This window comes from Daktulosphaira vitifoliae, unplaced genomic scaffold, assembly GCF_025091365.1.
Source record: "Daktulosphaira vitifoliae isolate Bord-2020 unplaced genomic scaffold, ASM2509136v1 Scaffold_1, whole genome shotgun sequence".
Classification (NCBI taxonomy): domain Eukaryota; kingdom Metazoa; phylum Arthropoda; class Insecta; order Hemiptera; family Phylloxeridae; genus Daktulosphaira; species Daktulosphaira vitifoliae.
In genome coordinates, this window is record NW_026099572.1 from 61379594 (window position 1) to 61396831 (window position 17238).

At 26.0% G+C, this 17238-nt stretch overlaps 1 protein-coding gene across 6 annotated transcripts in view; it reads left to right on the forward strand.

The window, feature by feature from the left end:
• Window positions 1-12128, forward strand: part of LOC126895539 (chaoptin) — a 51880-nt gene extending 39752 nt beyond the window's left edge. For all 6 annotated transcript variants that reach the window (XM_050667509.1, XM_050667512.1, XM_050667511.1 and 3 more), the window contains 4 exons: window positions 2024-2134; window positions 2195-4667; window positions 5398-5914; window positions 9930-12128. In XM_050667509.1, coding sequence (XP_050523466.1) covers window positions 2024-2134; window positions 2195-4667; window positions 5398-5914; window positions 9930-10279 — 3451 coding nt within the window. In that variant the 3' untranslated portion in view covers window positions 10280-12128. The remainder of the gene's footprint in view (window positions 1-2023; window positions 2135-2194; window positions 4668-5397; window positions 5915-9929) is intronic.
• The last annotated feature ends 5110 nt before the right edge of the window (window positions 12129-17238 follow it).

The window sequence follows — 17238 nt, forward strand, 5'->3', positions numbered from 1 at the left end:
CCAATAAGCCTCTGTACTTGTTTTTTTAATGGCAATATACATATTTAACTAGATTATGAAATAGAAAATGATCGAATTAAGAAAATGTCTGATTAATAGCAACTTTAGGACTAGTTCTACGGACGGTATTAGCAATTAAAAATATTGACTGGAGGTTAAGTGCGTATATAGTTATTTTTATTATAAGTCATTTCTCGCACCACACTCTACATCCCGCCTAGGTATAAAAATGTGAACAACTTCCGAAATACAAGTCCAAAAGTCTTTAGCAACTAGTAAATTTCTTAATTATATCATTTTCTAATTTACAAGCTAGTTCAATATGTATGTTATCATTAAAAAAAATATAGTTGACACCCATTTAAGGAATGAACCGAAAAAGTAAATAATAATCGATAAATCAGAAAATATATGAAACTAAAGAATTATTTCTTTTTTTAAGAGGAGTTGAGTAGCTATCGTTAAAATAATCACGCTGTATAACTATACTTGTAATATATCATTAATATGCCAAGTTCATTATAAAAATATAAACTACATATTGTACTAAATCAAAAATAAGAAAAAATGAAATGGAAGGGAGAGTTTTATTCAATAAAGTAGAAGAATAAGTTAAAAAATATACAGAAATAGAGATCAAATAAGGTATATACTTGTACTCTCATAGAACAAATAAACCTTTTAATATGGCAGTAAATATGAACATTTCACTAAACGGTTTATTTCTTAAGTGAAGATGAAGTCAACTTCGATGAATATAATTTCACTAAAAATATAGTGTGTACTATTCAAACTTATTATTAATTTTTTTAAATGTAATTAAAGTACACTTAGGAAAATAAAATAAATATTAACACAGAATAAATATATAAAGTTTTCAGTAAGTAAGAAAACGGGTTTCTATTGTTAATAACAATTAACCTGTGTCCTTACTTTTTGGACACTCTATATATTCAATAATATTGAAATGCAATTAAATCTTAATAATTTATTAAACAATCGTATTAAGAGCAAGTGTTCTGTATCATTGATGACTTCATAGTGGACCGGGGGTATATCAGGAAGTTAACCTAATATTGATGTCTTATTTGACAAAGTAATGAAAAAGAACATTTTTTTTAACTATTTTGTCAATATTTCACTATCTCTGTTTCATATTTACTGTTAATGTTATAAGTTTGTGCATGGTGTCATATATTAAAATAATGTGCTTGTATAGAAATATGATTCCATACAGTTGCACTAATTTATAAAAGAATGAGTAATACAATCTAATTTGGTGATGTTTATATTATTGCAATAAAAAGCATTTGAAATTTAGAAAAGGTGAGGAGTAGTGTAGTGTTTAGCGACGAACTATTTTTTCTTAAATGCCCAGATAATAATTCTTCTACATTGCGCATCCAGCTCGTCTATAACCAAAAACTATTAAGACTCAAAAAATAATGATACAATACTGGTTATTGATCAACCAACATTTTATTTAAGACCATTTTGCATTTAATAGCAAAAAAATAATTATTTAACGAAAAAAAGGAGAGGTTATTAACTAAATAAGTCATACTGAATAAAAATTAAAAACAATATTGAGATTTTTTTGGGTGTTTCTTTGAGTTTATTGTTTTCCCCGATTTATTAGATAGTTTATTAGAATGTCTATTCAGATATAAGAAACTCGAGGACATTAATTAGAACAATATAACTGGAACTAAATATAAGATTCTACATCTAATATCAATTTTTCATTTAATAGTAAAAAAATAATAGATCCTCAATTAACTTTTGAAAATTACTCCTAAAATCTACCCTTAGGAATAATTTTTTCTTAAAATAAACTTGGTAAAAATGTCAATTATTCAAGTTATTAGCCACATTTCATGGCAATAAAAGTTTTTCAATCATAATTCATTCACTAGAAACCTATTTACTGTAACATGTGGAAGTAGCTAGTCAAGTTTAAATTTTAGCTTTAAAATGAAAAACTAAATAGAAAATAAATATAAATTATTCATTTATTTTACAGGTCATCAGGCTCGGTACTAAGAGCTTTAGATATCAGTTTTAATCAACTGAATAAAGTACCAATGAAAGCTCTTACTAACATAAAAAGTTTAGATTGGCTAAATTTGCATGGGTAATTATATCAATTCTATCAAATGTATATATCATTAAAAATGATTAAACAATTTTTCAGAAATAATATTGAGAAAATAGAACCTCAGTGGAATCATCTTCAAGATACATTACAACACTTATTTATTGGAGAAAATGACTTGACAATATTTCCTGAGAGTTTATCAAAACTTCGATCGCTCTCAACACTGAATTTAGATAATAATTTAATTACAACTATTTCTACATCCCTCAAAACACCACCTTTACTTGAGACATTGAGTATATCAAATAATTTTTTGCAAGATTTTCCTATTTTTTTTACAGAATTAGGAACTTCATTAAACAGACTATACATTCGAGATAATTATATCGAAAATATGACTAAAATAATACCAAACAGATTTGTAAAACTTGAAGTCTTGGATCTTGGTATGAATCGAATTCAAAGTTGGACAGGTCGATTGTTCGACGGCCGTTCTGAGGTCCGTAATTTACACATGGATATGAATCAAATCGAAGTTTTAGAAGAAAAAGCATTCGAAGGACTACGATCAGTCCGTATGTATTTGTCTCATAATCGGCTTCGAAGTATAAATCATAAAACTTTTGAAGGCCTAGAGAGAATATTGGAATATTTAGATCTAGAACATAACAAATTAGGAATAATTCCAACAGCAGTAAGGACTTTAAAAAATTTAAAATTTCTTTACCTATCGTCAAATGGTCTGAATCATATTGACGTAGCAGACTTTGCGGGTGTATCTTCAAGCTTGCGATCATTATCACTATCAGGAAACCGTTTAACAGAAATTCCTAGTATGGCTTTAGAAAACTGTACGAAATTATCTCATTTAAATTTAGGGTATAACTTTATTCGAGAAATAAAGGAAAATGACTTTGAAGTTTGGGCAGAGCACTTAGATACACTATTACTTATGAACAATAAGCTGACTGAACTTACTGGAAGACCATTTAAAAAGACAATGGTCTTAAGAGAATTAAGTTTGTCTTTTAACAATATTCATTACGTGGACACAGATGTGTTTTTAGATTTAGCAAATTCATTGGAAAGTTTAGAAATCAGTTTCAGTGTCTATTATGACAATTTTCCTGTGAAAATACTAAAACATTTAAAATCTCTTTTGTGGTTAGTTCTTGACAATAACGATATTCTCTCAGTACCAGTTAATTCCTTTCACACACTTGATAAACTTCAGTATATCAATATGGAATCAAATAAAATATCTGTAATAGCTCCGAAGACGTTTTCTTCTACCAATCTAACTTATCTTCGGGAAATAAGACTAAACCAAAATAATTTAATGTCACTAGATTCCAACACGTTTTTAAATTTACAACAATTACAAACAATTACATTATCGAGAAATAAAATAATTGAAATAATGTCTCATGCATTTAACAATCTTCCTAGGTTATTTAATATAGATTTATCGTTTAATAAAATTGAATACATTCAACCGTCAGCTTTTTATAGCTTACCGAATTTAAAACGAATAGATTTACAAGGAAATCAACTAAAAGAATTACGAATTACATCATTTATAAATTCAACAAACTCTAAACAACCATTATTATTAAATGTATCAAGAAACTATATTGAACGAGCTCCAGTGGATGATCCATTAACACCAATTCATGTAAAAATTCTTGATTTAAGCTATAACAATTTGCAGGATATTCCATTTGAACTTTTATACCTAGTGTCTGGTTCAATGAAAAATTTGTACCTGGATCACAATAAGATTTCAAAAATTTATGACTCAGAGTTTGTAAACTTATTTAATCTCGAAATTCTTTCGTTAGCAGGAAATGGAATAACATCTATAGCACAAAAGTCTTTTAGCAATTTAACATCTTTGCAAATACTTGATCTCTCTCATAATAAAATACAACATTTGTATACTGATCAATTAGCAATTTTACCTAAATTACGAATTTTGTCTCTATCTGGAAATTATTTGAATACTATAAGTTGGGATATAGTATCTGGTGCACCATTAGAATCATTGGATTTGTCTAACAACCAGTTCTTAACAGTACCAACTGGAGTATTATTTCATACAGGATCAACATTAAGACATTTATTACTTTCCGGCAACCAAATCGATCATATTGATGGTACTACTTTCTCAGGCATCACAAAGTTAGCTAATCTTAGTCTAGCCAATAACAAGTTGACAATAATTCCTGACAATGCATTTGTAGGACTTTCTAGCTTATTATCATTAGATTTGTCTTCAAATAACTTGAGAGCTAATTTTAAAGAATTATTTCATTATATTCAAAATTTGAAACATTTAAATTTAGCTAACACAGGACTTACTGAAAGTCCATCCTTGCCACTACCTAATTTAGTATCACTCAGATTATCCCACAATAAGTTAAAAACGATATCAAGAGACTCAATGGAAATGTTGTCTCGATTAAGATCTCTTTTCATTGATTATAATGAATTGTCTTATTCCCCTGCAAACGTGTGGTCATATTTGCCATCTTTAAAGTTGCTGGATATATCATCAAACCCTATCAAAGTATGTAAGGTATTTTTAATATTTAATATAATTCTAAATAATTTTTATTAAATCTTAAAAAAATAGTATAAGTGAATAAGCATAATAAGTATACCTACATAAAATAATTACTAGTAAGAATTTAAGTGAAGAATATCATTGATTTTTAAATAAATTAAATTACTTTTGTTTACAAATAAAAACTAATTTTACGTATATACGTCCATAATAAAATAATTATGACATTGAAATAAATTTGAAATTATTAATTAAAAAATTATAGCCGTTTCTAAAATTTAAAAATAAAAAATAAATAAGTCGAGAAAATAGCATGAATACTTACATTCAATTTAAAGGGTATATTAATTATAACTTTCACGCATTCCTCAAAAAAATTCTATGCCTATATTTTATACTTTAAATAGCAAAAATTACTATGAAAATTATGTTAATTTAAAATAAAAATAAAACATTTATAAGAAAATTGAATTTATAATATTATTTTTCATATAAAAACTGCAAAAATAATTTAACAAGATTATCAATAAAGTATGGCTTTATTTTCGTAGAAATATTTACTTACTTCGATTTTCGTTAATGAGAAATGATAGAATAATTTGTTATTAAAAGTTATTTATACATTTATTTTTTATATATTTAAGGTTAAATATTATGTTAAATTTTTAAAATCTACATTCCTATCATAGTAAGTAAACTTCTCAGTTAGTACATTATTATTATTATATTTTAGACAATTACAAAAGCAAGTTTTATGGATTTATCTAGACTACAGCATTTAAGGGCTCAACAATTACACTATCTCGATCGTTTTGATGCTGGGTCATTGTCAAAACTTTCTACACTTCGTTCATTGACCACAGATTGGAGAGAAAATCTTGGACAAATAGTTTGTGCTACAGCACATTCTATTCATACGTTATCAATTTACGTAAATCGGATTAGGTTACCTGGACCTATAGTTGATCATTGTGGTCCAAAAATAGATTCAATAGAAATCACAGGACCTAAATTACGTATCTTGGATCCTTCTGTGTTCGACGGATTACAATTAGGGACTGGTGATAGATTAACTATTAGTATACGAAACACTGCCATTGAAGATTTACCAGCTGATTTGTTATTACCATTAGTTGGTATACCTAAACTCACATTGGACTTAACAGGGAATAAACTAACTTCGCTCAATCCATCAACTATATACTCAAACTATACATCATGGGAGAATTCAGGAACAAATATTTTAAAAGGTATAGATTTTTATTATAATTTTCAAAATATTAAAAATATACAGACTGTTCAAATAGTAATAAGGAAATAGGTCAATTGTTACAAAAAATTACAACAATAATAGCCCGTTTCTTTATTTATTAAAGACCTTATATATTGACTTTCGTAATAATGTACCAAAACATAAAGCAAAATTAAACAATTTCATGTAAAGTGAATATTTCACTACAAAAATATTTCAATAATTTTAAAAAATATATACTATACTATATTAGCCTCTAATGTAAAAATTTTTCTTTATGTTTTTTGTAACTTTATAAAAGGGGCATGTACTATACGCAAAGATACTTGTAAAAGTCACTTAACGATAAAAAAAAGATGACAAAAAAAAGACAACTGAGAGATTTGGTATGAATTGAGCAGCCAAGTAAATACATTTTTTAACAATGTCACACGTGTTTATTTGTAGACCAGTCATTGTTCGTGTCAAGCAAACATAGTATTTTTCTATTGTGTGGTAGAATGAAAAAAAAAACATACTCTAAAGAGAAACAATGTAGTGGTAAGATGACGAAAAGAAAAAAGTGCCCAGAACGTCGAGTATTTAGACTGACAAGTTTACTAGTGTGCAAAAGTTTGTTTTTTGTTTTTCTTACTAAAGGGCTAGTGTCATAGTGACAAAGTGAAGTGCTGACGAAGTGTCGCTTGACAAGCATAAGAGTGAATACGTATAAGTAGTAGTGGCTGTACACCGAAGACGAGGTAGATATCATGTGGGTGGTAATATTAAGGCGCATCTGTGTCGACCAGTGTATATTTTTCTACTTCCACTAACGGCATCTTCTACCACCTTCATCATCATAAAAATGCTCTATCCACTATTTCTTTTGTAGTTATGACTTTTTGTTGCATGACGCTCACTTTCTGTTTCAGTAAAATTTTTTTCTCAATCTGTTGCCATTTACTGTTTTTAACATTTTTTTCTGCGTATTTGTATCTTTTCTGATAAATATTCGATAAATATATTTTAATACATAAATGACATATAATATAATTTTTAATGTTTTACACAAAATTATTGAAACGATAAAAAAATGTCAATGACTACACAGTGGTCTTCTCGGCCGTTTTTTGTTGTTGCTTTCAAATATTAGGTTTCAAAATACTTGCATTCTTTACTTTTCTTTATATAAACTAATAACATATTTTTAAATAGACATTTTTTGAGTATGTTCATTAAAAATTAAATTTACATACATGGCAATATTGACAAATAATTTTAAACTAATAATACCTTTCAAAATGTCCAGTAACATAAGATAAAACTTAGAGTTTATCGAAAAGGGGGTGTGGTTTATAGAATGGCAAATCAAGAATTTATGAAAAAACTAGATTTATGGTTTTTATAGACATTTATGCTGTCACATTTCTATAAGACATGCTTTTAAGTTCATTAAAAAAATCGTCATAAATAACTATAAAATGATCAATAAAGATGCTAAAATAAAATACTGTTTCTACTTGAGTTTGGAAATTTAACGATTAAAATTACTAAACTTTTCACTAATTAGATTAGATTATATCAAATACCTATTTATATAACTTATATAATGCATATCACTCACTCCTTATAAAAACGTCATATTACATAATTTTTTAAGAGATCAATTTAAAAGTTAAAAGTACACAAATAAATTTACTCTTTTGCAGTTTAATAAATAACTGAAGTTATGTCAATTGAACCTAAACACAGATTTATTTACAAGGGGAGATTTGTGTCATAACTACAAGACAATAATAATGAAATCGTGAATATGATTTAATGTTGGTTTATAACTAAATATCCACAGCAAAATTTTGGAAATTTACTAAATTATTCGCTTAATAAAAGGTGGAAATGTTGTACTCGGTAGAAATCCGAGACTATAACGTTTATACTATATTGGAAAATTATAGGGAAACGTTACAGTCAAAACCAATAATAATTTTTAAATCGGCCAGAAATCCAGGGTATATGTGATTAAAAAAAGGACAAATGACTTCAGTCATGTAAAAGTGAGGTCACCCCACTTCATTAAAAAATCGAGGATACGTTAATGGTTATAAAGCTCTTGTCATCGCCTTTAAATGATAATTTTTTTATCTAAAATAAAAATACTGTTAGGTATTATCGTAATTCAGCATCCATTATAAGAAATTTATTTATTGTTTTGTATCATTATTTTTATCGCTTTCCAAAATTTATTAAATAGTTTTATTTTTGATAAATTATGAAATTTCCTTAAAACTAAATTAAAATAGATGAATATAAATAATCAAAAACATATGAGCAGTCTAAACTTTTTTAATTTAATAATTAACAAAGTTAAATTTGCATTCGAGGGTTGTTTTAAAACTTGTTGATCAGTTTATACCGTTAAACATGCTAATATATAGGTATAATGTAATTCAAATATTACAATGACAGTCATGAATTTATATAAAAGTTAGTCGAATTGGTTCTTGAAGAGTTACCAATTAAAGTGTTATTTTCTTAAGTTTTTAAGCCAAAAGTCTTTTCATTCAACTTTTTGAATAAATTATTTAAATTACTCTTGGTTGGCGAAGTTAATTTTAAGAAAATAAATCTACTTATATATTTTACCCACAACTTAAATGTGTACCAATTACAATTAAAAAAAAAACAAGTAGTGTCTATGATATTAAAAAATTCTACGATTATTCAAAATATTGATTTTAATTTGAAAATATTATAGAGTACATTATTTAAAATGTTCAATGTTATATTATCCTTAAATTTTAGATTTTCAAAATAATCTTTTAAGATCCATGAAAAAGTATATTCTACTATGATGTTGGCGGCCGAGCAGGATATTAAAATATAATAAACGAACACTCAATATTTTTAATTTTAACATAATAATCAATAATGCTTAATACGCTTTACTATTTGAAACATATATATTTATTTATATCATTAAAAATAACTTAGAAAACTAGTAGCGTTTCGCCATCATTAGAGCGGTGGAACGTACACTAACATTAACACAAATTGACCGGTTGTTATTAGATAACAAAATAGTGAGATAAATAATACATATAAATCGTCAACAGATGTGTTTACTTATTTATTTTAATTTTATTATTTCTGTTTTCACTAATATTCAGCCCTGCCAGACCGATATTGTTAAAATATACGTCAAAATATCACAAATCATATCTAGTTAAAGACATTAAATTAATTATACGAAATTAAACAAAATTTTCTCGTTCTCCGTACATGGGAAAAATCCCCTCGAAAAGTTATTATTTTTGAAATTAAAAAATGTTTTATTATTTAAAATTGTGATCATATTTTTTTAAATAAGTAAATTAAAACTAAATTGTTTTTAAAATAAAGGGTGAATAACTTATATGGTATGTTTTTATTTAAATTCTTACTTTTTTCCTTTTCATGGGGAAAACAGGTTTAAAATACATTTGTCTTAGAAGTTAATTTTTGAAAATGTTCCCGAAAATCTCCATTCTTTATAACACTTAATTAATATCATAGTGTTAAAATTTAAATATAATTATATTATCGTGATGTTTTCAAGTAAAATTTCCATTTTTATTGCAGTTATAAACAATTAACGAAAGTTAAAATAATCGGACTTTCTTTTGCACAATCGCATCAAATAGTCTTGTAATACTGATTTTAATTACTGTCTTATTTTAATCTATAGCAATTTCCTATATGTCGTCTTACCACTATGTAGTGACACTTTATATCTTACACAATCTTTATAACTATTTTTGAAATAATTATTCAACAAACATTTCAAATAAATTTCAACTCGTTTTTCAAAAAAGTGAATTATAATTGTTCATCCGCGATGTATATAAGTAAAAAAAAAATTCTTTGTCAGTTACTACAATTTTACGATAATTAATCTTTAGCTTTTATAATTAATTTTTATTTTATTTTATTGAATCAATCTGAAAATAATTCACTGATATTCCATGCACTCAAATTGTTCGCTCAATATGTTACAGGCGGTCTATTTCTTGAAGATAATCCTTTACAATGTGACTGTGGGCTATTATGGTTAGGTCAGTGGTTGCGACGATGGCTACGTGAAGCAGTTCAAGTGCACACTCTTGGAATGGCCGAGTCTCAGATGGTCCAATCGACTGTCCGACGTGCAACGTGCACCGACCCTCGAAACGATGCTGTACGTATTCCAATAGCTGATATTTATCCTGAAGATTTGCGTTGCAAGGCCAGTGCTCTAAGTGGTAGCGGAACGGGTAATACTGCTACAAAAACTTCTCACTTGATCATTTGTTTGGTTCGAGCATTGGCCGTTTTTTATTTGGCGACGATTTGGTGTAACGTATGTTAGACTGACCGACATTAATATATATTATGTCAATTTTAGTTTATGTGTACTCTTTTATTAAGTATGTAATCAGTGATTTCGGTCTAATCAGTGAATCTGAGGTGCAAATATTGATTTCAACATTATCATATGATTTAGAAGAGCAGAACGAATAAACAATTAACTATACGTTGACAGTATTTGCACTTCCGTATTTTTTTTACTTACAATCCAGACTTGTGATAATTATGTGTACTATAATTTGTAAATAGTCTATGTATTGATTGTTAACCGACTCCAATGTAAGTTTGGTATACGAATAATCGGTACTTGAAAAGTGTGTAAAAAAAACTCAATTCTTTAAGTAATTGGTTAAAATAGAATAGTTATCAAATCAAAACAAAACATAGAATAATTATCTATGTTGAATTCAAACAATTAAAAAATTGTTAATAATTGAATAAAAAAAAAATGCATGCCCATAATTGTATTTATTACAAGGAACATATTTTATATTCCTAAAAAATTGTTATTTTAGGCGCTGCTAATTATATTATAATTTATAACTTGAACTTTCTTTTTGAATAATCTCACATTGTTTTTATCATATTACATGAGTTCGTACTATTTTTTTTTTTTTTTGTAATGTAGGAAAATATTACCCAGAAATTTTCATTAAGACATAAAATTTATTATATTTTGACCATTCCATCAATGGAAAGTTTCGCTATTGAATGAGAATTCTGTGTTTAATAACGTTCATGCTTGAATAATAATATTAATGTTTCCATTTGAAGATCAAAGGTATTTTTCAATAATAATCATTCATGTTTGATCAATATCATCTCTTTTATAATATTCTATTGATATTTCACGTATTTCTATACATTTAATTAAAGTTTATAATGATAGTTGGATTCTAAATTTATGACTTTATTAAATAATACATTTATTTATCAAAAATCATAATAAGTCTTTATTTGATCTATTGAAAATTATTTATAAATACGTGGATATTTTTTTTAATAAATAATTATGATTATTACAAAAAATCTATTTTCAGAATAGCAAACTAATTTTATTTCAGCAATATTCATATGATTTTCCCTATTGTTTAATTTATCATACGAAGCATAAAAACTAGCCATCCTTTTTACCGAGTAAAAATGTAATCGAACGGAAAAACATGCATATACAGACAAATAAGAATAGGTATAGATATATTTTATATAAAAGAGTATTCGATAATGTAAAACAATGTCTGATCACTAATATTATTGAATTAAAAATTAGTTACAGTTGACTAACTTATAGGCAAACGTTTTATTTTTATTTTTTTCTAAAAGAATTCTGTAATGCAGTGGAGCCGTTCCCTATATATATATATGCATTATGTGGCAATGCATATGTTAGGTAGGTAAATACAATCAATAAATATTTCACCCAATAATGTCTGTAATTTCATGAAAAAAAATGAATAATAAGTAATGAACAAAAAGTCTTAAAAAAATTAGAGGTCATGGTGTCCCAATGAAAATTTATCATGATATTCATATAAAATTTCAAATCGTCGTCATTGCTTTTGCGAAAACTATTCAGACATTTTGTATTTAATACATTTTTACAGGAATATGACTTTTAAATCTTAATTAAAATCAGTATTTAATTATAAAAAAAAAAACTAAAAAATCATTTAACTACTGTATATAATCGTTAAATATGCAATTTGCCCTTCCATTTATATTTATTAAAAGTATTGTAGATTTTTGTTTTGTATATATACTTTTGTTAAAATCTATTGTTCATAGTATTTTTCATTGTTATGTACCATATATGTATAGTATCAATATTATAATATAGTCTTGTTTTGTAATCAATATAAAAAAATAAAAAATTCTAATAATAATATATTTATTTATTTCCCTTTCCTTTTTTTTTTATTCATTAATAATCATTATAATAATATTTATTAGAAAATAAGAGTAAGTATATATGTGTGTATATCGTTTTATTCGACCATTTTTTAACCGATTTATATAAATATCAAGTTTACTAAATTTACAAAGGCCATATCGAATAGTTCATAAAGTACGTGTGCTTACTTTGTATCCCTTAGGGTTGTAAAATAACATCTCTGTGGAATAAATAAAGATTATAGAAATAACAATACAGCTATTTTGTGTGTTTAATAAATGTCCTGATAAACAATTTATCTAATTAAAAAAATAGATTTTTTTTGCTTTCAATACGTTAGTATGGAACGTTTGAATAATTTAATAATTAAAATTATTATTACATTAATAAGATATATTAATTTTAAGCCTAACAAAATTTATTTAGTTTAATTTTAAAAATTATCACCTCACCTCAAATCCTATCTATATTTTTCTTAACTCAATGTTTAAAAAAAGTTAATTTTTTTTCAAAATGTAATGAAGATATGTAAGGGTTTTTATTTTTCATTCTATGCATTAAAAAGCTTGTAAATTGTAAGTGCTCTAAAAATAATAGAAAGAAACTAAACGTTTTAGTAACAATAAAATGGTGATAGGACGGCAAAGGATGGCGTTGAATGATAATTAAACTACCAGATACTGGTCGAAGGCCATAGTAACCACTGATGTAAAATATCGAAGCTTACCTCGTGTAGTAGTATAATAGCCATAGTCAGTTGGTAATTAATGCTCTTGGCCTATAACTCTTCAGTAAAACTATAACTGTAAAACATTATTAAGCGTCATGAAATTCATTGCAACAGATAAAATTTGATAGAACAAATTATTGTATTAAAATACTAAATGATAAAAGTATTTTATTATCCACTCTTAAATTATTTTGATCTTAATGTAAAAACCCAGCACACTGAGGACACAACATAGTTAAACAAGAAAGATTATATACCATAATATAACTATAGGTAGCTAGAACATTTTTTTTTTTTTTTTGAAAGGTAACCTCTTTATTTTAATACACTAATAATTAGATTCACAATAAATATTTATAACTTACACTTAAATCTCTTTATTATGATTATGATTATGATTATTATTTTTTTTTTATATAAAAAGAGCGAGTTAAATGAGGTACCTATCCACCTCTTATATGACTTTACCGCCCAATCTAAAATACAAGTATATATAATTTAAAAAAAAATTATTAGAACACCAAAAATTTTGATGATTTTTCTACTAAAATAAAAAAAAAATTTAACTTCGGAAACAGTTTAAATATAGAATATAAGCAGGGGGGTTCATGGGTGCTGGTGGTTGGGGTGCGACTTTAAATATAATACCGCTAGTTATAGGTATAACAAATTGTTAATTTAAATATAATAAAATAAAACACATAAAATTATTTTAAAGGTCGCAGTAGAAAATAGAAATGAAAATAATAATAATAGCGATTATACTATTATAGCAACCGATAACGACGAGGGTAAATTTAGTTAATTCTAAAAATAAATTACCCAATATAGTAATATACTAATATTACTGTACAAATATACTGTCTGAACGACGTTGCCGGTCGTCCAAAACACGTACATAAGATTGCAGCTGAACAGTACCCACACGCACACCAAACGACAACTCGTTTATAATATACATTTCACAATATTGTTCTGGCGACGCTGTCGGTCGTCCAAACACTATTCGTGTGCGCATGCGTACCGCACATACTGAGGGAAACGACTTTAATGTTCGCACACGCCAAATGTATTATAACTATTTTACTATTTGAAAATTTGCATTTTTAATAGAAATGAAAAATATACAATTAATTTTCTTCTTTTAATTCTTCTTTAGTAGAGGGTGCGATCGTCCCGTCGTCCAAACCACGAGCCGCCACTGAATATAAGGTGTCGGCGGGACAACTTTATTTTCAACTTACAGTGTGTAACATAAGATTTAATATAACATATGTTTGAAGTTTGGAGTATTTTCGGAGTATGTTCAAAAGATAAATTGGAAAAGTTCTACATTTTTATACGTATGTTTCAAATTCTGAATCCTTCTGTATAAGAAGAAATGGTCCGACATTTAAAAAAAGTATACCTAATTAAATATAAATACATAAGTTATATTAAAAAAGTGGTTTTTAATCATACATTTTTCAAACAGCTATGGAAATTTTAAGAAAATTTTTTTTAACAAATTTCGATATTCACTTTTTGTAAGAATTTTAATTTTTTGAAGATTTCACCCATTTACAGAGAACGAAGGATTTTTTTTTTCAATTTTTAAGAGCAAAATATATAACTAGATACAATTTATAATCTATTGACGCATTTTTGAAAAAAATCAGTTTAGTGAGTCCAAAGAAAATGTAAAGATAGAAACAAAATAGAAAACAAACAAAAGAAACCTATTTCCATACTTACTAAGTACTCTATAGAATCACGACTAGATTTTTTTTTAACAATTTAAAATGAAACCTTTCATCTATTTCATAATTCGTTCTATTTTATCTACAAAGAACGAGAAAATACACTTTAAAAAGAATTTTCATTGCAACACTGAAAAGAATAACCCAAAAATTAGTTTTAATAATAATAAAAGGAAATTTATTTCCATTCAATTCCTATTATCGAATGCATACCAGTTTATTGGAAAATTAACAACTATATTCCAATAAAAAGTTTAATTACCACAAGTTTTATTAAAACATTCTACAAAAATTGTCTGTACATTTAATTGTTTACAATGAGTCCTCTTGACTCATGTTAAATAACTTTGTACTATAATTACATTTCACAGCTTGTCTTGTTTAGTATCTTTTTGATGAAGGTCTTGTAACTAATAAATTTGAACATAAATTTAATTTAATATGTTCTCCTCAAAAATAATTATGCAACATCTTACTAAAGAAAATTATAGTTAGAGTAATAATTTCCATCACTCTTTGCATAATATATATATTTCAGTAATTCTAAAATGCGTTACACTGAAGTGAATAGGTCTGTCGGGAAATCAAAATTTTCCCAGTGCGCCTGATCTTACATTTAATTCCTGTGCACATCAGCGATGAATGAACATGTACATTTTAAATATGAATTATACCATTATTTTGTAAAAAAACTGAATTTTTATTATTTTTGAGGATATCTAATAGTTGGTTTTATTATTTATCATATTTTTTTATCCCTACGCTGTAAGGATCTCTTTGAAGTTTTGTATATTTTGATAAATAAATATATAAGAATACTTAAGCTAATGCAAGTCAAAATAAGAATTTATTTATTATTGCATTATGGCAATGCAAATTGAAATTAATGATTTAAAAGAAAGACAAACTTTTTAATATTAAGGACACAAACTTTTGATTTATTATTAAAATATAAGAAAGTACTTATATACTTTTACATTACTCGTATATTATTATTAAAGATTATTTGAATATTCTGATATTGATTAAAAGATTAAGTGTATAATGTCACTAAACGATATTTTTTTGAAAAATTATTTCATAAAAACATCATTATAATACAACATACATTTGAATCAAATTTTATAAACTATATTCTCATAACAAAATTGTTTTTTTTTTAGGTTTTTTAGAGCGGGAAAGGGTGGTGCCCTTTTGCTTTAATTAAATCTTTTGAATGAATAAGTTACTATAAAATCTTGAAATTTAACAGAAATAGTGTTTGATATATTTAAACAAATTGATAAGAAGCTCAATAATTAGTATAAATTATTTTAAGAGTTATAAATAAGTTTTAAGTTAAATTTATTATCTTGTAGCAAATCTGGGCAAGATGTTTTTTTAATGGAGTAAGTTGACTTCTCTTAGTTAAATTTAAGCTATACTTACAAAATCTATTCCATAATTTAGAGGATGTCCGTCTCCTTCCCCTTAAGAAGCTTTGGATGTATTGAATTATTTTTAATTAGTCTAAGGAGTTATAAAAAATAATAGTGTAAAAATATCTAAAAGGGTGACTATCTAAAATACGCTCCTGAATAATTATTAGATTTATTTTCTATAATAATTTCATAGATATAAAAGTAAAAAAACAACTTTCTCTATTATATTTTTTATTCAAAAATCCTCTCAGATCTAGATTTATATTTATTTGTAATATTTTTGTTCGGCTATTTTAATAAAAATAAAACCCAGCACAGGGGGGTCGCGGCACAATTGTGACGTGGCATAGATGGATCAAGTATAATGATATCTGACAGTGATTAAAATCACTATCAAAAAAAAAACGCTTCGATGCACATCTTTAGATAGTGTTTAATTTTAAAAAATTGATGTATTATTCCAAAAGCTACATTAAGATAAAGTATGTCGAATGAAAAAGAGATTATTAAAAAATATTATTTCTCATAAAAAAATTGTATTGATCCATACATTTTTTAAAAAGTTATAGCCTTTTAAAGTAAAAAATGTAAAATATAAAATCGAGAAATTTCACACAAAAATAGCATTCGTTAGCCATTTTCACCACGAAGACAAGTCCAGAGGTCAATTTTTTTTTTTTCAAATTAAAGTACATTACATTAATTTTAATTTAAGATATATATAAAAGTGTCAGACCTTTCGGAACATTTTCAAAAGTTAAGTTGAAAAAGATAATTTTTTGTAAAAAAGTTGTCATTTTAAATCCCCCCCTGTGAGCTGGTTAAGTGTTAGATTTACAAAAATTATACGCCAACTGATAGGTAAAGACATCAAACATCTATAAAAAAAAATTATATTGATATGTTCATTTTTGAAAAAGTTACGGCAGTTTTTAGTAAAAAAAATTGAAAAAATTTCGAAAATTAGCGATTTTTAAATTTGTAATTTTTTTGGAGGTTTCCCCCGTTTACGGGGAACGAGGGAAATTTTTTCAATTTTTGAGGGTAATGTCTTCGACTAAATACGATTTGTGATCTTTTGACGTATCGTTGAAAGAAATCCGTTCGGTGAGAGCTGAGAAAAAGTGGTAACAGATACAAAAAAAAAAAAATAAAAAAAAAAAACATCTTAGTAAAACC